The sequence below is a fragment of the Cebus imitator genome, unplaced genomic scaffold (genome assembly GCF_001604975.1).
Source record: "Cebus imitator isolate Cc_AM_T3 unplaced genomic scaffold, Cebus_imitator-1.0 Scaffold42, whole genome shotgun sequence".
In the NCBI taxonomy this organism is placed as follows: Eukaryota; Metazoa; Chordata; class Mammalia; order Primates; family Cebidae; genus Cebus; species Cebus imitator.
Window position 1 is genome coordinate 12,776,374 of NW_016107357.1, and position 24,705 is coordinate 12,801,078.

The window sequence follows — 24,705 nt, forward strand, 5'->3', positions numbered from 1 at the left end:
GCAGGCAGTCAAACCTAATTTCCATTAAGACAAACACACAAATAACAATCCTCCTTCCCAACCCTGAAATTCCACTTCTCTTTTTGAACTCTTCACGAAGCAGTCCCCTTTCTTGCATTTACAACATAAAGCCTAAGCAATGAATATTGGAGGCCAGGGTTTGAGATGTCACTCATGCCCATAAACCAAAAGTCCTGTATGATCTCTCCTTCCTAAGTATGACTTACTTTCCTTTCCATGAAGCGATTTTATGGGTGATTATATCTAAACGGAAGTGATGTTGCTTCTTTCTCTTTAGTTGGTCCATTTTCACAGCCCACAAAAGCAAGTCTCTAATTTGGGACTCGATTCAAAGTCTGAACAAACCCGAGGCACATCTTTCTTCCTTGAATGTGTTCAGGTGCACATTCCAAAAAAGATTCTCATTGCTGGTTAGGCCATTCATTTGATGTGATATCCAAATCAAACAGCTGCCGTACTATTTAAGGTCGGATCCTAGAATGGCACTTTGAACATGAGAGTCGTGGCTGCCACTCTCCAGGTGACTATCCGGCAGTGACACTTCTAGCTTTGTTTCTGGCTTGATGTGCCTATGCCGAAGCCTTCAGCAAACATAAACTCATACAAATGTTTGTCAAGCTGTGTGAGCCTAAACAGCTCATTTGTTGCTAGAATGATCAGATGGGAGATGGGTTGCCCAATTTGGATGGTGACCTTTATGAGCTCTTGGTTGAATTGCGGATTTATGTGTCACAGTGTATTGGAACTTAATGAATCCTGTGGCATGTGGATGGTAAAATGCAGGGCAGAAACTGCAATGAAGAGGCAGGAAGAAAGTGGCAATTCCAGGAGCATGAGAGCAGTTCAGCATCTCCTTCCCCTATGCTGCTTTCCTTCTGCTTCTCGGGGTGCCTGTTAAAATGCAGTTAGTAATGAAATGCTGTTTGAAATCAAACTTGCTGAAACAATATGGATATTGTGGAAATCTGTCTTATATAGTTTAAGGATGTGCTTACTTCTAGGTGCTTTCAGCGACTGCAGCCCAGTTAGTTCCTGTGCATTGATTTTCTCTCATGCCCCTGCTCCAGGGTAAATCTCCTATGTACGTGACCTCCTAGTCAAAAACCTGCCCCTGCCACTTCTTTACGTGGCGGCAGCCTAGGGAGCTTCCCACCTGGCGTGAGCAGGCTGCAATGATGATGGTTCCCAGTTCTGCCCAGTGGGGAATGGAAGTCACCGTATTTTCCCTCATGTCATCTTGAAGCTTCATTTTGTGATCTTGTTTCATCCTGCTGAACCCGTCATTGGAATTGCCCCAAAGGTGGTGGCAGGGGAGCCCCCACAAGGGAGTGCCCCAAGCTTTCCTAAGATGGGGCCTATTGAGATTCTGAAGAAAGAAGCACTAAAAGCCAGAGGGATCAGGCCAAAGCATTCATTAGGGGAACGTAGGCAGAGTGGGCTGCAGCAATCCTGTGACGGGAGCATGGGTAAAGGGGCTTTCCACCTAGAAATGTCCACAGCAAGTTGCTCAGGGGATGGAGTTTACATAAAGGTTTAAGGAATGTGGCTCAGGGCCAGGGCCAGTTTCTTTCAGTGTTTTGGGCAAAAACCTAGATACCTTTATCAATGCATGGGTATGTTCAAGGCCCCGGTTTGGGTTCAAGCCTGCTGGGAAAAACCTGCAGCTGTCTGGGTCACAGAACAGCCAAGGCATTCAGTGATTTCTGGTCACAACAGAGAGGCGAGGGCTCTAGGGGACCCCACAGAACTCTAGGCTCCAGTATCAGCCGCACTTTTCCACGTACAAATTTATTTCAGAAATTTAAATACTGGTCTTACTTTTCTCACAAATTTTAAAGTCATGTGTTGACACTGATGGCCTGTCTAGCACAGGGAAACGCTGATCTATTTAACTGATTTGAAATTTTTATATTTGATTATCTGGATTATTGTCATTGATGGAACTCCAGGTGTATGGAGATGCCACTGGCCTGGGAATCATGACATATGGGTTTGTCTCAGATCTCACCATTTAAACACCGTGGGCCTCAGCATCCTCACAGCAAAAGTTAGGGTTATACTAGGTATTCTCCATGGACCTTGTCAAATATTTTTTGTGATGCTGGGAATTTATAACACAGGCAAACAATAACGTAGAATTATTAGAATCTTTAAAAAAGTACTTGTTTGTGTGTTACAGAGAATCTTGAAGTTAGCTGAGGTCTGTTTGACTTTCTTCTGGAATCGGCACAGCCCAAATGCAGCCACAGTTTCTCATTGTCAGAACTAGACGGGCCACATCGAGAAAGAATGTGGACCGGCGACTGGGAATCCAACCACTTAGTGCATTCAAGAATGCTGGTTGGTTTCTATGGCCGTGATTTCCAAGCATTTTCTAAAAGGTGTGTATAGGAGAAACCTAAGTTCCTGCCCCACCTCACCTTGAAGTCAGATTCCCCCGCAGGCGCTTGAGCATAGGAGGAGGACATCAGCCCCTCTTGCCACTCTAGGCCCAGGTTAAATTGCAGCCGGGAAAATCATTCCAGCGGCTTGCCAGGCTAAGCACAATTGTAGATGGAGCCTGGAGAACCCCTTGTGTCAGTTCAGTTATTTCACCAAAAAAGCAAAACCAAATAGATTTTACTAACTCGATCAATAATTCAGTTACCCCATAAAACGTGGCCTCACTGAATTTCTTGCCTTGTCTTCCAAGACCTTAAGTTGGGGCTTGTTTATAGCTGTGGCTCTCTTCCCTGGCTAAGCATCCGGGCCGCCTGCTGGGCCCTAGGTCCAGGGTAGGGGTCTGGACTCAGCATATTTTTCAGAGTTCTCCAGGTATTCCAATGGCTAGTCAATTTATCATTCATTTAGGGCTGATTATCAATCTTCCATGTGGATAAAACCGGTTAATTTCCTGTGGGTCCTTTTGGAATAGAAAAGCCTTATTAAGAGGAGTGAGCACCGTTTTGAACTTGCGTTGTAAGCTCTGCCTGCCTCTGGAGGGGGCAAGGGTGCTTGTCTTCATTCTGGTCTGTGTTGCACGCTGTCTCCCTCTGTCTCCCCACTCTTTCTCAGCCTTCCTACTTATTATTCCATGCACTTGCTGGATTAGACGACCTTTTTTGTTGTTCCACTGAAGGCTACAATTTGGAGTCGATTCCTGCAGTTTTCCTTTTTCTGTTTACTTTCAAAAAAGATGTTGCAAAGTCCAAGTTTCTTCCTCAAGTTCCATTTCTCTGGGGAGAACTGTAGAAGATTCCGTATGTTTCTGCTCCTGGCGTTGGTTCCTTTAATAACTCCTGCTTGGTTCCCAGGTTTCTCTGAGTATCTAGGGAAAGTGGAAACCTCAGAGATGGGGTCTGGAAATGTAAGAAAGACATTGATGAATACAGGGTCACCTTTGTGAATGGTATTGATTGGTCAGAGTATTCTGGAAAAGTCTGCAAAATCCAGAAGCTAATTTTTATTTTAAAATACACTCTATAACTCTTGAGTGCTCACTCATCCTCAGCCGGCTCCAGGAAATGGTGTCTGAGCTCACTGTCTTCTCTATGGGAGCTGTATCTCATCAACCTATTTTGGAAACTAGCATACTTCTGGGTCTGAGAATTCAGCTTAAAAACAATACCTAGGCTGGGCATGGTAGCTCACACCTATAATCTCAGGGTTTTGGGAGACTGAGGTGGGCGGATCACCTGAACTCAGGAGTTCAAGACCAGCCTGGTCAATATGGAGAAACCCTGTCTCTACTAAAAAATACAAAATTAGCCAGGTGTGGTGGCACATGCCTGTAATCCCAGCTACAAGCTTGGGAGGCTGAGGCAGGAGAATTTCTTGAACCCAGAAGTGGGGAGGTTGTGGTGAGCTGAGCACTCCAGCCTGGGCAACAAGAGCGAAACTCTGTCTCAAAAATAAACAAGCAATCAAACAATACCTAGTTTCCTGTACAATCCTCTCACCAAAAAAGAAAAGATCTGCAATGTGCCCCATGTCTATTGACACATTTTCACTTGTTTCTTAATCAGCGATCTAGGTCTGTCCACCCTGTTCTATTTCTTTTCTATTTATCTCCATTGTCTTAGTCTATTTGGGCTGCTGTAGCAAAGTACCGCAGACTGAGCGACTCATAAACAACAGAAATATATCTCTCATGGTTCTGGAGGCTGGGAAGTCCAGGATCAAGGCAGTGGTAGATTCAGTGTCTGGTAAGGGCCTGTTTCCGGGTTCATAGATGGTGCCTTTTCATTATGTCCTCCCATTACGGAAGGGGCGAGGAGCTCTCTGGTGCCTCTTTTTGTAAGGAGACTAATTCCATTCATGGAGATTCTACCCTCATGACCTAATCACCTTCCAAAGGCCCTACATCTTAATACTATCACCTTGGGGGTTAGGGTTTTAACAAATGAACTTTGGGAGTGCACAAACTTCCATCTGTAACCTCCATTTGATGCCTACTTCAAAATTTTGTGTTGCTGTTGCATCAGAATCTCTTCTGGCTCTTTCTGAAAGTGGATTTCTACGTAACCACTTTCTCTTTTCTTTTGCATTTTGACTGAATTTTTCATCTTAGGAAAACAAGAAGCACCAGTAGGTGATGGAGAGCATGAGGGCCAGAGATTAAGGAAGCCCAGGCTCTTCTGCCAGATTTCATGTTAGTTGAAAGCTAAGGACTCGGAGGGTCAATGAGCTGAGCTTTCTGTTGGGGCTTCTTTTTCCTGTCCACTTACTGAGCCAGCAGTACAAAGTTTGTCAATCGGAGAGAATGTGGGATCCCATGGCAAGGTGGCTGCCGGTTTTCATACTCTGTAAAAGGCTTAGTAATGGAAGGATATTAAATCTAATGCTTTAACGTGGATTCAGGTAGAGATCTTATACTCGTACCGTAGAAAACTGGAAATCAAGGGTGAAAAACTGAGAAATGGAGTGGTATCTTTTTCTTCCATACAATTTCATGTTTGCAAACTAAATTAACTCTAAATAGTTTAGGGTTTTATTCCAGAAATCTATAAAACTTTAAAGAATCTTGGCATCTGATTGATTTTTCTAGTTTATGAAAAACTGACAATACTCTAAGCCAAAGACACATTCAACATAATAATGCAAGTTGAGTATCCCTTATCTAAAATGCTTGAGATGAGAGGTGCTTTAGATCTAGATGATTCTTTTTCTAATATTTGCTTATTTACCTGTTGAGCAATCCTAATCCAAAAATCCAAAATCCAGAATGCTCCCATCAGCATTTCCTTTGATCATCATGCTGGTGCTCAGAAAGTAGTGGATTTTGAAGTATTTCAAATTTCAGATTTTTGGATTAGAGATACTCAATCTATATATCAAAAAGTATTTTGTGTAATGTCTTTCCATGTGTGTGTTTGGAGTTTTCTCAGGGTAAAGCAGATATGAAAAGCCCACATTCTCAGGAAAGAATTTAAGACAGTAAAAGGCCAACATTTTTTCCCTCCTCGCCCCCATGTCATAGTATTTTTGCCGCTGCAGAGTCTACTCATTTCTATCTTCAGACTTATCACTATCAGGCACTTTCCATTCCTCTCATTTCTCATTTTTTGTTATCTTCAGTTTTGCACTGTGCAAACTGAAATTTGGCTTGAATGAGACACATTTCCCTACCCTTTATCTCTCACTGATTCATTCCTTGAGTTGGGGCAAATCTTTCTAATCTAAGCCAGTTTCATTCTCTTGCCATAGAGTAACCTGTGCCAGTAGAGTCCTGTGTGGGATGAGTTTGGCAGAATTGCAGACTGCATTTTTGGACCAAGCAGCTGAAGATGATTCTGTCCCTCATCAAATTTTTTCCCCCCAAGGGCACTTTTGCATTCAAATGGTATTGGTAAAAACAATCTTTTTTTGATTTCCTCTATCTAAAGAAAGTCTTTAACTTAGTTTTCTTCTGTTCCTGTGAACGTCGGCATGGGAAAGTCCTTGAAGAACATCAGAAACAGGAGCTTCATCTGGGCTCTGTGATGGTGCCATTGTATGAACTGAAATCTATCAGGGTGGGACGGTTATCTGTCTAACAAGGAGGTAATGAAACATGATTGGGCGTGTTCTTCGGGTGGAGTGTTTCTTACATTTTGGGTTTAAGAGCCTTTCCTGTCATTGTTTTTATTATTTATTTATTTTTATTAGAGAAGGGATCTTGCTACATTAGCCAGGGTTGTCTTGAACTCCTGGCCTCAAGTGATCCTCCCACCTTGGCCTCCCAAAGTGCTGAGATTACAGGTGTGAGCCACCGCACCCAGACTCTGTCATTGATTTTGACAAGTTTTTTTTTGTTTTGTTTTTGCTTTTTTTCTTTTTGGTTGTTGTTGTTTTGGAAGTTTTTTCTCAGAAAGGACATACCTGACTGAATTTTTCTCAGAGCCTAATTATTATTTAGTTATTTATATTTATTTATTTTTGATTTCACTACAGTAGCCACTATATCATGAGTAGCATTTATGTTTTAACTCACTTTACATTTTAGTAGATCTTAGTGATTATGCAACTTGATGATGCCATTCAGTATCAAGTTCAGACCACGGCATGTACAAGGGGTTACTGTCACGTGATATTTTTCCATTTTCATCCCTTAGTATGCTCTCTTATTTCTTGCATTGCTCATACAGTGAATGTTTTAAGAATCTAATTGAGATATCACCTCATAGCAGATTCCTTTTCCGTGAATGTTTGCTCACTCATCTGTAGGCCTAGGAAGCTTTGTATCTATTTATAACAGGGAATAGGACCGATAGTGTGCTGTTAAATGTTTAGGAACCAGTTCTCCAGGAAGAAGAGTCCTGATTTGCAATCTCTGGCCATTTCCATAGTGTAAATCTCCCACTATGGCTGATTTCCAGCTATTTCTGGTTTAACAAGTGGCTCACAAAATTCTTGAAAATGTATCAACTGGCTCTCTCCAGGAGGAAGGCTCCAGTACCCACCATAACTGATAACAGTTGTGATAAAAAGTTACAGACAATAAAAAGCTATATCATCATCATTTCATTTTTCATTTGTGAAACAACCCTGTAGAGTAGGCGGTGTTGTACATGAGGCGTCTGAGACTCAGAGGCCTAAGTGGCTGTAAATAGCTCCAGCGGCCATTACGAGGCAGAGCAGGGATGGAAGGCCGCCTTTGAGCTGAGCATTCTTGGTGTTCTTTTCACTCGCGGCAACTGTTTCCCATTGTGAGGATTCCCTTGGTGGTGTCATATTTGGACTCCAAAGAAGTGCACCCAAGAAATGACTACTTAGATGGTTTTCCATAGTTAATAGATAATTTTTAGTTATTTGAGGGTAAGAATAATAGTCTGCTTATGAAAGAACTTGGTACATTTTTTCTTCTGATTTTCAGATGCCCTTTCTGTCTTAAAATGAAGTATGTGGGGGGTGATTGCTTTGTAATATTTTGTTACTTAAGGGTGATATCCAGACAACCCTTAGTTAATGTCATAGAATCAGAACCAGAAGGACCTCTTCATTGCTCTTCGCTTAGAGAGGACTTAAGTGTCCCTGGTCATTGATCGGACTAATAAGGGTGACTTCAAGTGACTTATGTGGATATCTTTATTGTACTTTATTGCACATTTAGTTTGGTACCATTTTCAAATCATGTGATCATTTCAAAGTGACTTGCACCATGGAGTGATGGTGTGATGAGGAAGCAGCTCAGCTGCCATTTGCTGGAGGTTTGGTGCGTCGGGCACAGTGGGAGGACTTTGTGTATATTAGTTAATTTCTCACCTTGAAGGTAGACATTGTTTTCAGCTTGTTGAAATCGAGGCTCGTGTAAGTAAAATATGCCCGCAATCATAGCAAGTAAGTGACAGAGTTAGTCTCTGACTCTGCAGAGGACTTCTATGGCTTTCATGTAATAAAGTCGGTCACCCCACTTTGGTAATAAAAGGGATAATAAAAGATATGTCATCATTAGCTTGCAGGTAAGTTCCAAGTTGCAGTATGTGCAAAGTTTGGAATGTCTTCACAGGATCTGCAGGCTCATTGCCATGAAAATATTGACTAAAAATAATTTAGTTTTGACTGACATAGTTTATAAAACATTCTTTTTTTTTTTCAGACAAGGTTTCACTCTGTTGCCTAGCCTGGAGTGCTGTGGTGCCATCTCAGCTCACTGTGGTCTCTGCCTCCTGGGGTCAAGTGATTTTCTCACCTCAGCCTCCACAGTAGCTGGGACTACAGGCGCCTACTACCATGCCTGGCTAATTTTTGTATTTTTAGTAGAGATGGGGTTTCACTGTGTTGGCCAGGCTGGTCTTGAACTCCTGACCTCAAGAAGTCTGCCTGCCTCAGCCTCCCAAACTGCTGGGATTATAGGGGTGAGCGACCACATCTGGCCTAAAACATTCTTTTAACAAAAGCATAGTTTCATGTTGAATTCAGATAGATTTGAACCATTGCTTTTAATAAGACAATATAGTTTCTTTCAGACTGTTGGTGTAGATTGAACTTCTCGTAAAACTATCGTGAGACAGATTCTTTCCAATACAAGATTCTCTAGATGAGTTCATCCGTTTCTTTGCCCTGGGCTTTTAAAAAAAAGTAGGGTAATGAGTCCCTGGTTTCTCATCTCTGTAAGAATAAAAGGATGTTGGAGCCAAGGGCTAGTCTACTCCCAGTCCCTTGAGGCACAATGTGGAGGAAAAGGACCAGTGTAGATCAGAAGTCCACGAGCGGAAACTCGGAATCAAAGCGGGTATTCAATTCTTCCTTTTCTTGGAGGAAATCACTGTGTCCCCTGAAGAGAAAAATGCCCTTTGCTCTTGCACTGGGGAGTTCTGTTTCGTGCCTTTCCACACAAAAGGCCTGGACTGGCCGGCACTATAGACATTTTTTTATGAAGATCTTTTTTATAATTCCTTTTGCAGAGTATAGCCAGCTAGCAGTATATGAACATTTGAGGTTAAACATAGTTTTCATCATACAAAATTAACAATAACACAGGCAACTCATCATACTTATAAAACGATACTTGTAATTTTTCATTATTTTCATTTCTGAGGGCAAATTTTCAGATTAAAACAGAAAGGAATTTTAGTTTTCCTTTTTTTCCCTACTTCAGGCTTCCCTATATCTCATCTGTATAACAAGCATCTTGAGCTTTCATTTTTAAGAGTTTCAAAAATACAAAAAAATTAGCTGGGCATGGTGGTGGGCCCCTGTAATCCCAGCTACTCAGCGGGCTGAGGCAGGTGAATTTCTTGAACCCAGGAGGCAGAGGTTGTAGTGAGCTGAGATTGTGCCATTGTGCTCCAGCCTGGGCAACAAAAGTGAAACTCTGTCTCAAAAAAAAAAAGATGCTCATTAAGTGTTGCCTCTATTTTCTACATATTGGTAGTGTCATTAGAAAATCTGAGTGGCACCATTTTTTGGTACCAAACAACATGACGACTGTTTAAAAAGAAAGAGTAGATGTTAAGAAGGCTTCCTTGTACAAAGATTCTTGTATGTTCTTCCTGCCAGTTTTGTTTTTGTTTTGATCTATAAAATCCTATGTTCAGTCTCTCATGCTGAACAGCAGATTATCCCAGAAAGAAAAAAGTAGCAGTCTAGGTATTTTATTTGGTCACCTTGTAGTCTTAGTACAATTAAATCTCCTTTGACAGTTTCTCAACTATGTAGTTATGAATAGTACTCCACACCCTGACTGTGGGAGACCTGGACTGGTATTGGGCGCAGGTCACAGAACGATCACTGAGAAACTTTAGAGATCACTACTGAGTCCCTGGTTTAGAGAGGAGCAAGCAAAGGCCCAGAGGACTCACTCCGTTTGCCGAGGTCCGCAAGTGCGTGGGTGAGCTGGACTCAGAACTCCCCCCATCTTTCGTCTTCACTCTAGAGCTCTTTCCAGAGCTGACCTGGGAGTCTGACAATTGCTGTACACTGATGTTTCCTATCTGAAGTTCACATGTCTTTGCGGTGGAAGAGACTTGTCTAGTATCGTTCATTAATGCCCACTCTTCTTGTTTGCCAAAGACTACCAAGTATATTGGCCAGTCATTGTATTCACACTGATTTGTGTGTACGTCGGCTTTTAGTGATGCCAGAAAATCAAAAGGAGGTTAAGAAATCCCAGAGATTCATCGAGGCTGGGAGGCTAAGCCTTTGTTGTATTGTGAGTCTTAACTAAACATAAAATAATCTTTAGCCCCATAAACATTAGGTTGAGTTGTGAAAGTGTAAACACTAACTAGTCAGACCGGCATCTATTTCCTTGGTGATATTGGCCATACCCATTCAATAATAACTCCTCATTCTTCCTTCCCCCAGCACCTGGCAACCTCTGTTCTACTTTCTGTCTCTGAATTTGACTATTCTAGGTGCCTCATATAAGTGAAATCGCATGACATTTGTCCTTCTTTAAAAAGAAAGATATCTTCTTTAAAAAGAAAATGAACAGAAACTTTCCATGAGAGAAGTCAGTTCTGTAGCCAGTGTGCCTCCTAGTTCCATGTGCATACAAGGCTGTCTTGGAAGCTCAGCCATTGGAGTAGGATATTATCTCAGAAGAGATGGCAGCTTAGGAATCTGGTACTCTAAAAACAGATTTACAAGCATTAGATTTTTTTGTATATGTGTGTGGTCATTTTAATCTTCCTGAAAGTGGTTGAGACCAATATTTCTAGGCAGACTATAGTTCACATCATCCTGTTCTCTAAGTCTTGGATTATCAATCTCATTGTCATGGCAAAAAAAAAAAAAAAAAAAAAAAAAAGGATTTCTCAACTCATTACTCCTGTGCCCAGACCTCTGAGCCTGGTGTGTGAGAGTGGCTTAGTGCCTTTCCCATAGCACCCCACATCCCCCGGAGGCCCTATAGGAAGTCCCTGCAGTCCACTCCCTGCACATGCAGAGCAAAAAGAGCTTCCTATGGGAGCTGTCCTCCAGAGAAGACAGAAACCCAGGCCCTAGAGTGCCAGAAGAATTACCTTCCAGTTTCAACTCTGCCATTGAATAATTAGGTAACTGTAGGCAGGTCACTTTGCTCCTTTGGACCAGCGATTTCTCATCTGAAAAATGAAAAACTTGGACTTAATTATCCCTGAAGTCACTTCTAGCAGAAATGTAACACTTGTTTGATTTATTAAAAAATAACGTCAATGATAATGACCAACACCTAACACTTATTACAAGGCTCCGGGCACTTTCAAAGTCCTTAATATTTAATGTTCACTACTACCTTAGAATATAAGTACTGTGATGCAGAGTCCTGGACGCAGAGAAGTTAGTAACTTGCCCAAGAACAGTCTGTAAGACAGAGCACTGTGATTTGAACCCAGAGGATCTGACTCCAGCCCCCAATTCTCAAATACTATTAATTGAAAGAGCACTGAAGAAAAATGATGTCACAATAAAAAGAAAAAAGAAAAGAAAGCATGTCTTTGACTTTCTAGTCGTCATGCTTTGTGTGGATTCTTCTTTCAACCTTGATGAAAGGGTATAATTAATCTGTAATCAAAGTCATAATAGTTTCCTAAGACGAGGAAGTCTTGTCATTGTGGTGCTCTGAACACAAGAGGGCGCTGTGGCAAAGCTTACTGTCTGCATCTTCTGCCGCAGGAGGGTATAACTTCGTGGGACAGAGTTCAAAAGAAAGATGCCTTTTCTAAGACCTCATTTGTCACCTCGGGATAGCCAGTCTTCATTCCTTTAAAATACAGAATAAAAATGACAGATAAATCAACACAGTTACCTTCCTCCTTGATAACATCACCAGTCTTCTCGAGGCCTGGCGTCAACCCTCTGGGTTAGTGTTACATTATGGGGTGTGCATGTCTCCTTAATACCCACCTTGCTGGTATGCTCCAGATGGCTGTCTTCTTAGCAATAGATGGAATTAAGCACCATAATGAGGGATATTTTATTTAAATCTGCTTTGAAAAAGTATTGCATGACTTATTCACATGTCTGGTTAGCTATCACACTGACATTCCATGTGATTGGAAATGAGAAAGATTTAAAGAAAGTAATTGTTTCACATGCAATGGATGTACCTCTTTTGCTTCAGATGAGAATAGGCTGCACAGAAGAACTAGGGCTGATTCATGGAAGGCTTCCCATGGCTAGACCCTGGAGGCTGTAAAAAGTGGTTTGGAACTGTGTTTAAAAAATAATAATAATAGAGGGAATAGCGAGGTACCCGGGAGGAGCAGAGGGCGCCTGTTCCAGCCGTGGGAGCATCCCCATCAGATGCATAGATGCTCTTAATTAATTCAGCTGCTAGTAAACCCTTGTGAGCGTGCAGGACAGGAGAAATTCATTTTCAAGCTTTGAAAAAAAAAGATAAGTCTCGGGCACACAGCCCTGTGGCCCATATGGTATTGTCGTGTTACCCATCAGTCAGCAGTTTTCCTCTCCTGTGTTGATAGATCTTTCCATACAGTTAGATGTGTTTAGAAAGGAATGTTTCAAGTCCTTACAAATGATCATAAACTGATGAACCGGAAGCCCCTGGTCAGGAAACAATTGGAGCACCATGAATGGCTTGATGAAAGGACACAGTCTTTTTAATCCGCCAGGCTTTTATCACCAGCGTGGTTAAGACCACCTCTAGAAGGTGAGCACAGCGCTTCAAACCTGGCTGTTGGCAAGGGAGGGAAAAAGCTCCCACCCTCCCCTTAGCATTCCTCTGCTAATTTTCCATTTGTATTGCAATGAGTATGCTTTGGCACTGAGTGAATTTTAAAGCTCCTGCTTAGCTGGCTGGGGGACAAGAGAAAACAAAGCAAAACAAGACCTCAGAGGACGCTCATCTGTGGAGGCATAAAAAAATAAACAGTTATTTCTGCTTTTGCAAAAAAGCCATATGCACGTGGCTGGGATTCCCAGGTGGGCAAAGGAGAGCGCTCAGTAGCGCCTGCCCCAATACCCCTCCTCTCCCCTCTTTAGATGGGAAGAGGTTCTGCTCTCCTATCTTGTCTCCAGTTTTTACCCCTAGTCCTTATTTTCTGTTTTCCCTCTCCTTTTCCACTGTGTGCCTAACTCCTCTTTCCCTCTTTCATCATTTTCCTTTATTTTCTTTTTCATCTCTTTCTTTTTACCTTCTCAAGGGTTTGCCAGTGGTTTTGCCTGGCAATATTGAGCTCCAAAAGTTGTCATGAAAGTCTTGGATTGTGCTTAGACCCGCCTTTATGCATCCTCAAAACAGCTGGTAGCCTAATCAAACTTTATTTTTTCTTCTCTCTTTGTGAGAGAGGTGAAGAAGATTATAACATGCAATGAAATCTAGGGCTTTAGAAAGAGTCACCAAACCAGGCCCAGTGGCTCATGTCCATAATCCCAGCACTTTGGGAAGCTGACGGCGGGAATCACTTGAGGCTAGGAGTTCAAGACCAGGCTGGGCAACCAGCCTGATCCCATCTCTAAAATATATATATATATATGAAATCAACGGGCATAGTGGTAAGCAACCATAGTCCCAGTTACTCAAGAGTCTAAGGCAAAAGTATTGCTTGAGCCTAGGAGTTTGAGGCTCAGCGAGCGATCATTGTGTCACTGCACTCCAGCTTGTGTGACAGAGTAAGATCCTGTGTCTAAAAAGAAGAAAAAAGAGTTACCAATTATACATTTTTGAGAGGAGCAATGGGGAAATGCAATCATGGGACAATAATAATCAGGACAAGAGCAGGGGTATGTACTGCCTCCTCACGTTGCTGCCCTGAATGTGAGGAAGAAGCCACGTTGTTGGGCCCATAATGAGAAGCTTCAGAAGGTTGATAGAGAGTGCTGAACTTGAAGAGATGGACACAGACTACATATCAGGACATCAAACATATCAGCTTGCTTGAATGAATGCGCAAATGAATGAATGAGTGAATGAAAAGCAGTGAAGGAAGCAGATGATTGGGTTTGGGCGAAGAATATGCCTGAAAGATATACGACCACAGGGGAGTCTCCCTTATCTTCGTAGGTTTTTAACTCAGGAACAGACTTGCTAGTTATCTTGAGTGCAAAGTGCAAAAAGTAAAAATGGTCCCTAATGAAAATTTGAGTCAGACCTGTGTTAGAGATGACGAGGATGAAGACCTTTATGATGATCCATTTCCTCTGAATTAATAGGGTCTTAGTCCATTTTGTGTTGCTATAAAGGGATGACTGAGGCTGGGGAATTTATAAAGAAAAGAAGTTCATTTGGTTCGTGGTTCTGCAGGCTGTACAAGAAGCATGGCACTGGGTCTGCATGTGGTAAGGGCCTCTGTCTCTTGCTTCCTCTCTGGCCATGCGATCTGGCCAGAGAGGAAGCAAGAAGGAGGAGTTGGTACCAGGCTTTTCTTAACAGCAAGCTCCCTGGAAGAACTAATAGAGTGAGAATTCATTCACCCCTGAGGGAGAGTATTAATCTACTCAGAAGTGATCTGCACCTACGTCTCAAACACTGCCCAGTGGGCTCTACCTTAAACATTGGGGAGCAAATCTTAACATTCGGGTTGGAGGGGCCAAGTGTCTAAACCATAGTGGTGTCTCTTTGTGAAGGTCTTGAGATGAAATTGTTTGGGCTTTGGTTCCTGGGAGGGGTCCTATCTTATCCAGCAGTCACGTTTTTTTCCTAGATAAAATTCTTACTGTCCTTTACACCTGGGGAGAGCCCATGTCTGAAAAGCAGAACACAAAGCTGAACTTTAAATAGGAAAAAGGTGGCAAAGGGACTACCTCTGGGGGCACTACTTGAGCCCATCAGCAGTGGTTATAGGAGATCTGAGGGGACAGGGGCCTAGAGACAGCTCAGTTTTCAGGGTGGAGCGGGATACAAGAGAGGGAGAGTGAGGAAGGCTCGGAAGACAAGGTTTGAACACTTGGCCACCATTTTGCCTGGGATCATCCGGAGAAGCTCCGATAGGGGAACATCATCCCAGGCAGGACACCAAGAGGCAAAGGCCAATGTGCTCTATTTAGTAAGAGAGCAGGATAAACACCAGCATGATAAGGGCATGGAGCCCCATGGGCATCCAGGGAAATGGTCAGAATAAAAGAGTCATGGATCACTCCAATTTAAAGTCCTTTCTTAGATGAGCTAGGCAAAAGGTTCTAATTGGAGATACCTGTCTTCCCCTCTTTTCCCTATAATGCATCCAGTGATCTCAGGCGTAATAGATTTGCAGCTTGTGATAAGTAGTTGGCCAACATGTGTGCTGGCTTCTGTGACCTGCATCTCTGAGGGGGCCTGAGCTGTCTGTTGGTGGTGTGTGTGTGTAGCTGTGTGCACTGTTGGTGCCATCCAAGGAAATGTATGAATCAAAGTAAGGATGATTGTGATACTCCCCCAAACTGCCTTGCTATCCTTCTCCCTCTGCCCAGAGTGGGTCTCTTCCCTCTAGAAAGACCCAGAACCTTCTTTTTTCTTTTTTACTTCTGAGATGGAGTTTCGCTCCTGTTGCCCAGGCTGGAGTGCAATGGCGTGATCTCGGCTCACCGCAACATATTCACCTCCCAGGTTCAAGTGATTCTCCTGCCTCAGCCTCCCAAGTAGCTGGGATTACAGGCATGCACCACCATGCTTGGGTAATTTTTATATTTTTAGTAGAGATGGGGTTTCACCATTTTGGCCAGGCTGGTCTCACTATCTACAATAGCGAATCTTTCCCGTCAGTGCCCCAGTAACAGAAGCAGAGGAGCATCAGGCGAGCTATCCTGAGCTCGTGGTGGGAAGGTGGGCTGAACCAGGGTGTGCTGCCCAGCTGTGGCTCCATCAATTTCCATAAGACTTCAGCTTGATCAGTGCAGCACGACCTTGTGGCATGTTAGGGGCTTGGGAGATTGACAGCACCCTAAAAAGCCCTCAAAACATGATCAAGAAGACAAACAAGAATGAGAGACATATCTTCACTATTGCCAGCCTATTAACCTATTAGAAACTCTGGTTTTAGAGATTAGCCATTAGTGTTTCCTTCTGAAATTATTATGCTGTCATTTCCTCCACAAACTGAGATACGCCTGGTAAAATGATTTAATTTAAAAACTAATTTAGATTATATTTTAAAGAATAAATATTTTCTTCAAAGTTGTCTGATTTTCGAACGATCATGACTTTAATTTTGCTCTAGTAATGCAGTTTCTGAGAATAAACGAGAATCTCAGTTTTGTAGTATGTACCCAGCATTATTCTTCTTCCAGTTATTGGGGGCACACCGCTGGGGATGTGGTGGGGGCTGGACCTGTGTGGAACAGGGCAGATGCCGTGTGCGGGTCTCTGCTTCTCAGAGGAGCTTCAAAGCTGACTGCACTCACTGATGCAGCAAGCCCCGGCCTTGTGATGTTTCCTTTCTCGTTGGTTGGTGCTGGAAGGTCTAGAGTCACAGGCTCCTTTTGAACTAGGTTATAAATGCATATACACTTTGCAGAGTGTTACCTATTAGTTGCCATTCTCTCCTCAGAGTGTAGGCAGTTTCTGAGGGTAGCACCTAATGTGGGAAGAGAGAATGGAAGGTTCTGGGTTGGCTGGGTGCAGTGGCTCACGCCTGTAATCCCAGCACTTTGGGAGGCTGAGGCAGGCGGATCGTGAGGTCAGGAGGAAGATCACTGGCCAACATGGAGAAACCCCGTCTCTACTAAAATTATAAAAATTAGCTGGGCGTGGTGGTGCATGCCTGTAATCCCAGCTACTTGGGAGGCTGAGGCAGGAGAATCACTTGGGAGGTGGAGGTTGCAGTGAGCCGAGATCACGCCATTGCACTTCAGCCTGGGCAACAAGAGCAAAACTCTGTCTCAAAAAAAAAAGAAGGTTCTGGGTCTTTCTAGAGGGAAGAGACCCACTCTGGGCAGAGGGAGAAGGATAGGGAGGCAGTTTGGGAGAATATCACAATTATCCTTACTTTAATGCATACATTTCCTTGGATGGCACCAACAGTGAACACAGCTACACATAATTCTGCCCATAGTGCTAGGTGGGTTCTCTCTTTGAGTAGAATTGTGCCATGGGTGTGGAAGTGTGGTTGAATTCAAACGAGCTGTGGCCAGCGGCTTTTCTTTCTGAAGTTTAAGTATAGACAACCCTCCTAGTGGCTTCTACCGTAGTTAGCCAGCTGTGTGGTAATCTCCACCTCCTTGTCTTCTGTCTTAAAGGAAGTCAGCCACCCTGAATAGCAGCCTCTCACGTGCACCTGTCTGTGGAGAGTGTAATTTTCCAGCAGGCTCTAGATCTCTATAATGTTTGAATTTGCTTTTGGGGTGTGTGTGTGTGTGTGGTATATGTGGCTTCTGGGGTTGGGGGTGGTGAGACCAGCTCTGCCATGTTTCCAGGGCCACTCAGTGGCACCGTGGCCAGATCCTGCATGCGGCATTTCCCAACAACTCTTGATGGTCTCTGTCTCACCTGTCATAATTCAAAAGCAGAGCCACAGATTCTGTGCGGTAGATTCACCCTCAGACACTGGAGAGTCCCATCTCTCTACCAGAGCGGACACCTGGACTTCCTCTGGCTTTCTCTTGGGGACTCTGCCTGGCAGAGGCCCTCAGCCGGGCACTAGGACAATTCCGTGGGCAGCGGCAGGAAGCCTTCAGTCAGTGACCAGCGTGAAGACAGCCTGATGCATGCAAGGCGTGGGGATGTGGTTTTCTGGACAGATCAATACCTGTGTCTCCAAAATGAGAACTTTCAGTTTAGTCCCTGATCTCTTACGCTATTGAATTGTGTGTACTTCAGTCCCTTCAACATTGGCTTTCTTTCGTTCTTTGTTTTTTAAATCTCCCATCTTAGTAATGAAAAAAAATGTATGTGTCATGTGCTTCTTTTGTAAGGTTGTTTTTCTCCATTTGCTTGAAAACTTTCTTATTACTCCTAACTCCTTTTATTGATTGAATGAACCCAAATGCTCCTGAAAGTCCGACCCTGATCTAGTGATACCCGCACTCTCCAGCTCCCTAACAGACCCCACGGTCTGATGCTTCGGCTGCAGATGGAGTCACAGAGATTCTTCAGCTTTAACGTGTCTACATCATAAATTGGAAAATTCCTTTCTAGGACCGAAGTTGTAGCTGTTTCCTAGACTTCTGTTTATTTTCCCTTTCTTTACCCACTCCTGTTTGAAATTCTGCTGTTGTTTGCATACTGTTTGCCTTTGTGTCCCTCTTTCCATCTGTTCTTTAAAAAAATCAACTGAGTTTTATTTTAAACCAATCCAGATGACAGGCATACAGTCTTCACAATGCTTTGGAAACCAGTTGAAGAAAATTCTCGTTAAATTACTCATCCACTCAACTCGTTTTCCAAATATGATCTATTGTTGGGGTGCCTGCCTGTTTTCAAGATAAGTGCATATTTCAGAGGCAGGTTCCTTGTACCCCAGATAAGCAATTATTGAAATTGGCTTTGACATACACTTTCAGTTTTAATTTTTCCTTTTACATTCTGAAATAATCCCTGCTTGCATGGAGCTTCCCACTACCGTATATATATATAAAGATGTGTTTCAGGCATGCATCAGGAGTTTGTCTATTCCATGAAGAAGACATTGCTGTGGAAGAAGGGCGGGGGCCTGATGTCCTTCCTGAGCAGCCCTGCAAGGAGCTTCAGCTGCAGGACCTAATCTCACAATCACTGACTCTGCGCCCAGAGTTTCTAACAAGATCTTCTGCTGTAAAGTGGCCATGTGAAGGAGACCTTGGGAAGAAAAACCCACTATCTGATATTGAGTCTCCATGAAAGATTTGAAAGTCTTTCCCATCAGTGCCCCAGTAAGAGAGGCAGAGGAGCATCAGGTGAGGCTACTAATCACCATTTCAAAGCCTAGTAGAGATCAACGATTTACAGTAGGGTTGCAGATTGGAAGCAAAGCGGACTCCAGCCTGATAGTAGTCAGACTTATGTTTCAGCCCCTTTCCATGATGTCCCTTGGCTAGCGCCCCTTCCATAGCATTGGGTCTTATACGATGGACCAATTCGTGATTTGGAAACCAGTGTGAATAGAGTACTTATAAAACCCGGTGACACACTCACAGAAGGGAATGAGTGGGAGGGTTTAGAAATTGTAAGGACAAGTTCACTAGTGAGAAGGCAGGTTAGAAATATCGTTAAGGAAAATTCAGATGACAAATTTCCTTCTGTCAAGGAAAATGGGTTCAACCTCATAATTAGATCATTCCCGTAGAGCCAAGGAACTGCAAAAGGCATGGATCTTCACTGCGTGGGGAGACTGACTCAGAACAGAAAGTTGTCAGAGGGGTTCTGTGTGGAAAATGTAATTGGAATCCCCAGATTATGACTTCTATCATTGGAAGATTATCTTAAATATTTTTTTTTTTTTGAGATGGAGCCTTGCTCCGTTGCCTGGGCTGGAGTGCAGTGGTGTGATCTTGGCTCACTGCAACCTCTGCCTCCCAGGTTCAAGCAATCCTCCTGCCTCAGCCTCCTGAGTAGCTGGGACTAGAGGCACCTGCCATCACGCCCAGCCAATTTTTGTATTTTTAGTAGAGACAGGGTTTCACTATGTTGGCCAGGCTGGTCTCAAACTCCTGACCAGGTGATCCACCCACCTTGGCCTCCTAAAATGTTGGGATTATAGGCATGAGCCACTGTGCCCAGCCTTAAGTAATCTTAAACAGTGATGTTCAAACACATGGCCTGGCCAAAGACTTCCTTATTCCCATTTGTTTTGTCCCTTCCATTCAAAAACACTTGTTTTTATAGTCCTCTGCTTCAAAACACTAAAACAACTTATCCATGCATTAACCATCTGAATTATGAAGAATATCATAGCATTAAATGAGATACCAATGAAGACATGAAAACAATCTCCATCAGAAACTAAGAGTGCAGACGTCCCAAACCCTCAGGATCCAGGCAGAGCATCATCTGGATGTGGCCATTGGGTTCTCTACCAACCTTACCCGGACCTCTAACTTGTCTAACCCATGGATATCAACTCGATTAAAAAGTCAATCTCTATCTTTGTAAATCTGCCCTGTCTGTGGCAAGCTGAATTTTTATTAAGCTGTGACAAACACTTATAGTTGTGATGTTTGGAAGAGGTGATCCAGGATGCCGTCAGTGATGGGGAGAGGAGAAGATTCTGCAGCTGAGCCTGTGAGGACATGAACCACCAGCCCCTGGCCCTGGTAAGTGAAGGTCACCTGTCAGCCGAGTGTCGGTCAGCTGGGTTCCTCGTCCTGCTGCCTGGGTGCTCTGGCCATGTCTCCCGCTGTGGGGGTAGCTGGCTGCCTACGAAGGTTTGACATCATTAGCAGTATTGACCACTCCTTGAGTACTTGGGCAATTCACTTCTCTGGCCTTGACCTCACTGTTTTCTCATCTGCAAATAAGAAAAAGAGCTGAGATGATCTATAAAATTCCCTCTAACACATCTGGGCCTATCATTATTTAAACATATTAGTTTGAAGGAACTAAACCGTACTTCTTCTAAATTGCCAAGTACAAGGCTCCATGGTCATTTTCACTCTCCTGTCTGGTGACAGCAGGTGTGTCTTGGCTTTGCTCTTCTCCTTCCTTCCAACTTTCTCCTAAGGTCTATAATGGACAACTTAGATCATTCACAATTCCCCAGCATATGTTGGCTTGGGAAGTGGGGCCACAAGTAAAGAGAACCAAAGAGGGAAAAAGCATAAACAAAACTATACCAAAAGGTATGTGAGTGGCTAGACCACGTGGGTTAATGGGCCATGGTGTAGTCCATTAACTCAGCTTCCTAGGAATGTTCTTGAACTGGTTTCTATTTGGAAATGATTGATAAATGTGGGCTGCAAAAGGCCCAAGAGCCCCAATATACAGCAAGGACATTCTGAAGGACCCCCTCTGATATACTTGGGGTGTGTGTCCCTGCTCAAATCTCATGTTGAAATGTATTCTTCAGCTTTGAAGGTGGGACCTGGGGTGAAGTGATTTGATCATGGGGGTGGATCCTTCATGAATAGTTCAGCACTATCCCCCTAATTGTACTGTCCTCGTCGTAGTGCGTTCTCATGAGATGTGGTCATTTAAGAGTGTGTGGCACTTCCCCTCTAGCTCTCTTTCTCCTGCTTGTGTCATGTGATGTGCCTGGTCTCTTTTTGCCTTCTGCCATGACTGTAAGCTTCCTGAGGCCTTCCCAGAAGCCACGCAGATGTCAGCATCATGCTTCCTGTTAGGCCTGCAGTACAATAAACCAATTAAATCTCTCTTTTTTATACATTACCTAACCTCATGTATTTCTTTATAGCAATGCAAGAATTGCTTAATACACCATCCCATCTCATATGCATTTTAGCATCTTAAATTCCTAACAAGGTGTAGCAACAGTGGCGCCAGCTTACAGAGCAAGCTTGCCTTTTGCATAAATGGTTTTAATTGTCACTGACCCGTGGTAGTTGCAATCTGGGTTTTAAAGCTTTGTGTCTGAACACTCCACTGGTTTTAGCATTCCTGAATCCTAGAATTCAATGCTGCAAATGAGCTTCAAGAAGATTTGTGGCTTTCAGGGGCCATAGCAGGCTGTCTCTGAAGCCATAACAGAGGTGGGCAGGCTACAGCTGGGGCAGCCATGACTGATTCTTTTCTGCTGCTGCCTCAGTGTCAGGTATGTGGACTTCCTTTGTCCCTCCCACCTTTTTTTGTTTGCCTCCCACCCTCATGGTTAATGGTAAAGTGAAGGCTTAGGGGAATGGGCAGGGTGTGTACAGGGTGCCCACTGCTAAATGGTTCCACCTGGTGGAGATAGCCCTGATGGGAGCCACAACACAGTATTGATATCATAGCCATCCAAAGGGCTACTCTGGAGGTGACTGTGGTTACATGATCAATGGGTCAAGTCAGCAGTCAAGGAAATCTCCTCAACAAGTAAAGAACCAAAACTTAGAAGGGAAGATTTAGTTTGATATGAGGACCCTTTCTTTTTTTTTTTGAGATGGAGTTTCATTCTTGTTGCCAAGACTGAAGTGCAATGGTGTGATCTCGGCTCACTGCAATCTCCACCTCCCAGGTTCAAGCGATTCTCCTACCTCAGCCTCCGTAGTAGCTGGGATTACAGGCATGGGCCACCACGCCTGGCTAATATTTTTGTATTTTTAGTAGAGACAGGGTTTCTCCATGTTGGTCAGGCTGGTCTCAAACTCACAACCTCGGGTGATCCATCTGCCTTGGCCTCCCAAAGTGCTGGGATTACAGGCGTGAACCATTTTGCCTGGCCAAGGACTCCTTTTTAATCAAGAGCTCTGTGACACCCACCATTCTGGGGGGTGGCTCATATAAGTCTTACTGCAGAGGCCAACCTCGTACAGCAAGGAGAATTTACTGGATGTCTGCAGGCATCCTGACCTATGTTATTGACAAGCACTGTTATGGTTTTGAGCACTAAGAGAAAACGGTCATGTTGTACTAGTGAATCAACATAAGTGTAATGGCTAAATTCAATGTACAATGGGACTATAACTTAACTCCTTTACTGTTTAAAGAAAAGTCAAGATACACGCACCCAGAATTTTGTGTTTTTATAACTCTTGTGTTGGCAGAGGGAAAAAATAAATATGATTTGATCTGACCAGTAAAGGTTAAGGTACTCAAGTCTTATTTCTGGTTCTTACTAACCAGCTTTCTGCTTGATACTCGAGTACCATGAGTTTCTGGTTCCTCTTCCCATTGGAGTTCAATGGATGTTGGGTATTAATGTCACTTTAGGTATGCTCTATGAGGTTGTATGGTACAGCTGCCCACTATCAGCCTATTGGTGGGACATACATGTTGAGATCAGTTTTTTTCCTCCATGTAACTTTGCATGTTTGCATTTACATTTAAAACAAAAAACACAACTGAAGAATAGGAATGCATGACTGATGTGCACGGAATCAGCTTATTTCAGCTGAACAGATGAAAATCAAAAATGACTTAATAGCTAAATTCAAAGACGTAAAAAGAGTGCATGGTAAATGGAAATTGAGTGGTAAGTATCTCAATTCATATTCACTGAGGGTAAGATGAAGACAAATGAACTGAAATTGCAGCAGAAAGGAATTAGACATTAAGAATCAAACTTCATAACTTCAGAAAGTTGTCTTTTGAGATGTCTGATGCAAAGAAATGGCACTGATATCTTAAAACAGCTTATTCTTTTATTTTATTAATATTTATTAAGCATATGCTATCAGGTAAGTGCTGGGCCTGGTGCTGCAGATACATTGATGAACAAGACAGATAGGCACTGTGAATGCCTGGCCTGTAAGTCTAGTTGGAGAGGAAAACTTAAATCAAAGACGCAGACAGCAATTAAAATTGTGACAAGTGACATGAAGGAAGGTGGAAGAGTGTGAAATGGGGCACCTGACCAGGCTAGGAGCAGAGCACAGAGAGACTCCTCTGAGGAAGTGACAAGTTCAGAACTGAGGTGCAGTGGTAACAGATGGGGAGAAAAGAGCACCAGACCAGCTGAACAAGCGCCTGTGCAAAGACCACAAGGCCACAGGGGTTTGCTGGCTTCAAGGGGTGGAAAAAAGACCAGTGAGGTGAGCAGAGATGGGGAGCTGAGAGGGGTAACCCTGGGTTCAAGACACAGGCAGGAACCAGACCAAGCAGGTTCTTGAAGCAAGTGAAGGACTTTCATCTTTATATAAATGGCAGTGGAAAGCTGTCAATGTCATTGTCATTTTTTAAATGCCCTTTTTTTTTTACTGGAGTATAATATGCATGCAAAAAAGCACCCATAGAGGTGAGCTGGGTGAATTTCATTGTGAACACATCTTGCAGCCAGTACCAAATCCATAAGCAGAACATTAATAACCCCCCAAAAGTCACGCTTAGCCCTTCCAAGTCCCCAGCATGCTCTGAAGGCAACCCCTGTCCTGACTGGTAGCAACACTAGGTTAATTTTGACCATTCAGATATTTTATATAAAGGGAGTCATACCATATGTGTTCTCTGTGCCTGGCTTCTTTCACCCAGCAACATGAGGCCCATCCAGGTTGCTACTTATAGCCATAGATTACTGTGTGAACAGAACATGATTTAATTGTCAGTTCTGCTGTTGTGGACATCTGGGTAGTGTTTGGCTGTTTGGAATAGTACTGCAGGTTGAGTATCCCTCATCTGAAATGCTTGGCATCAGAAGTGTTTCCAATTTTTTTTTCAGATTTTGTAATATTTATGTGATACTTACCGCTTGAGCATTCCTAATCTGAAAATCTGAAACTGAAGTGCTCCAGGGAGCATTTCCTTTGAGTGTCATGTCAGTGTTCAAAAAATTTCAAATTTTAGAACATTTCAGATTTTGAGATTAGGGTTGCTCAGACTGTACTATGAGCTACTTGGTGATTCTATTTTACCTGCTCTTGTGTGTTTTTCTAAGAATGGAATTTCTGGGACTAAAGGTATACATATGTTCAACACTAATGGATCCTGCCAAGCAGTTTTCCGAAGTGGCTGTTCCAATTTGCACGCCCACCAGCCATGCATGAGAGCTCTCTTGGAAGGTTTGCTGTAGCCAGTGATATGATCAGATCTGTGCTTTTCAAAGGCCATGTGGTCTCCTGTGAGGAGAATGGATCAGAGAGGCAGGAGTGCCTGGAAGGACCTGTGGGGGCTGTGATGGTGGGTCAGGCAAGCAGAGATGGGAAAGGCCGGTATGGAAAGAAGTACAAGGAGCCAGGAGAGATGGGTGGGGAAATGGCTGATGGGCCCCGGGGATGTTTTGGATTGGGGGGCATGGTGGGCAGGAGAGGGAAGAGATGACAAGAATGACCCTGTTCAAGACATAGGCAGGAACAGATTGGTGG

General features: G+C 43.4%; 1 protein-coding gene across 4 annotated transcripts in view; it reads left to right on the forward strand.

Annotated features, from left to right (window-relative positions):
* The window catches only part of DISC1 (DISC1 scaffold protein), a 368,084-nt gene that overhangs the window by 203,091 nt on the left and 140,288 nt on the right, over positions 1–24,705 (forward strand). The window contains exon 10 of one of the 4 annotated variants that reach the window (XM_037737790.1): positions 19,963–20,056. The exons of the other annotated variants lie outside the window; for them this stretch is intronic. Coding sequence (XP_037593718.1) covers positions 19,963–20,003 — 41 coding nt within the window. The 3' untranslated portion in view covers positions 20,004–20,056. Of the gene's footprint in view, positions 1–19,962; positions 20,057–24,705 lie in introns of those variants that run through there. 4 annotated transcript variants of the gene reach the window in all.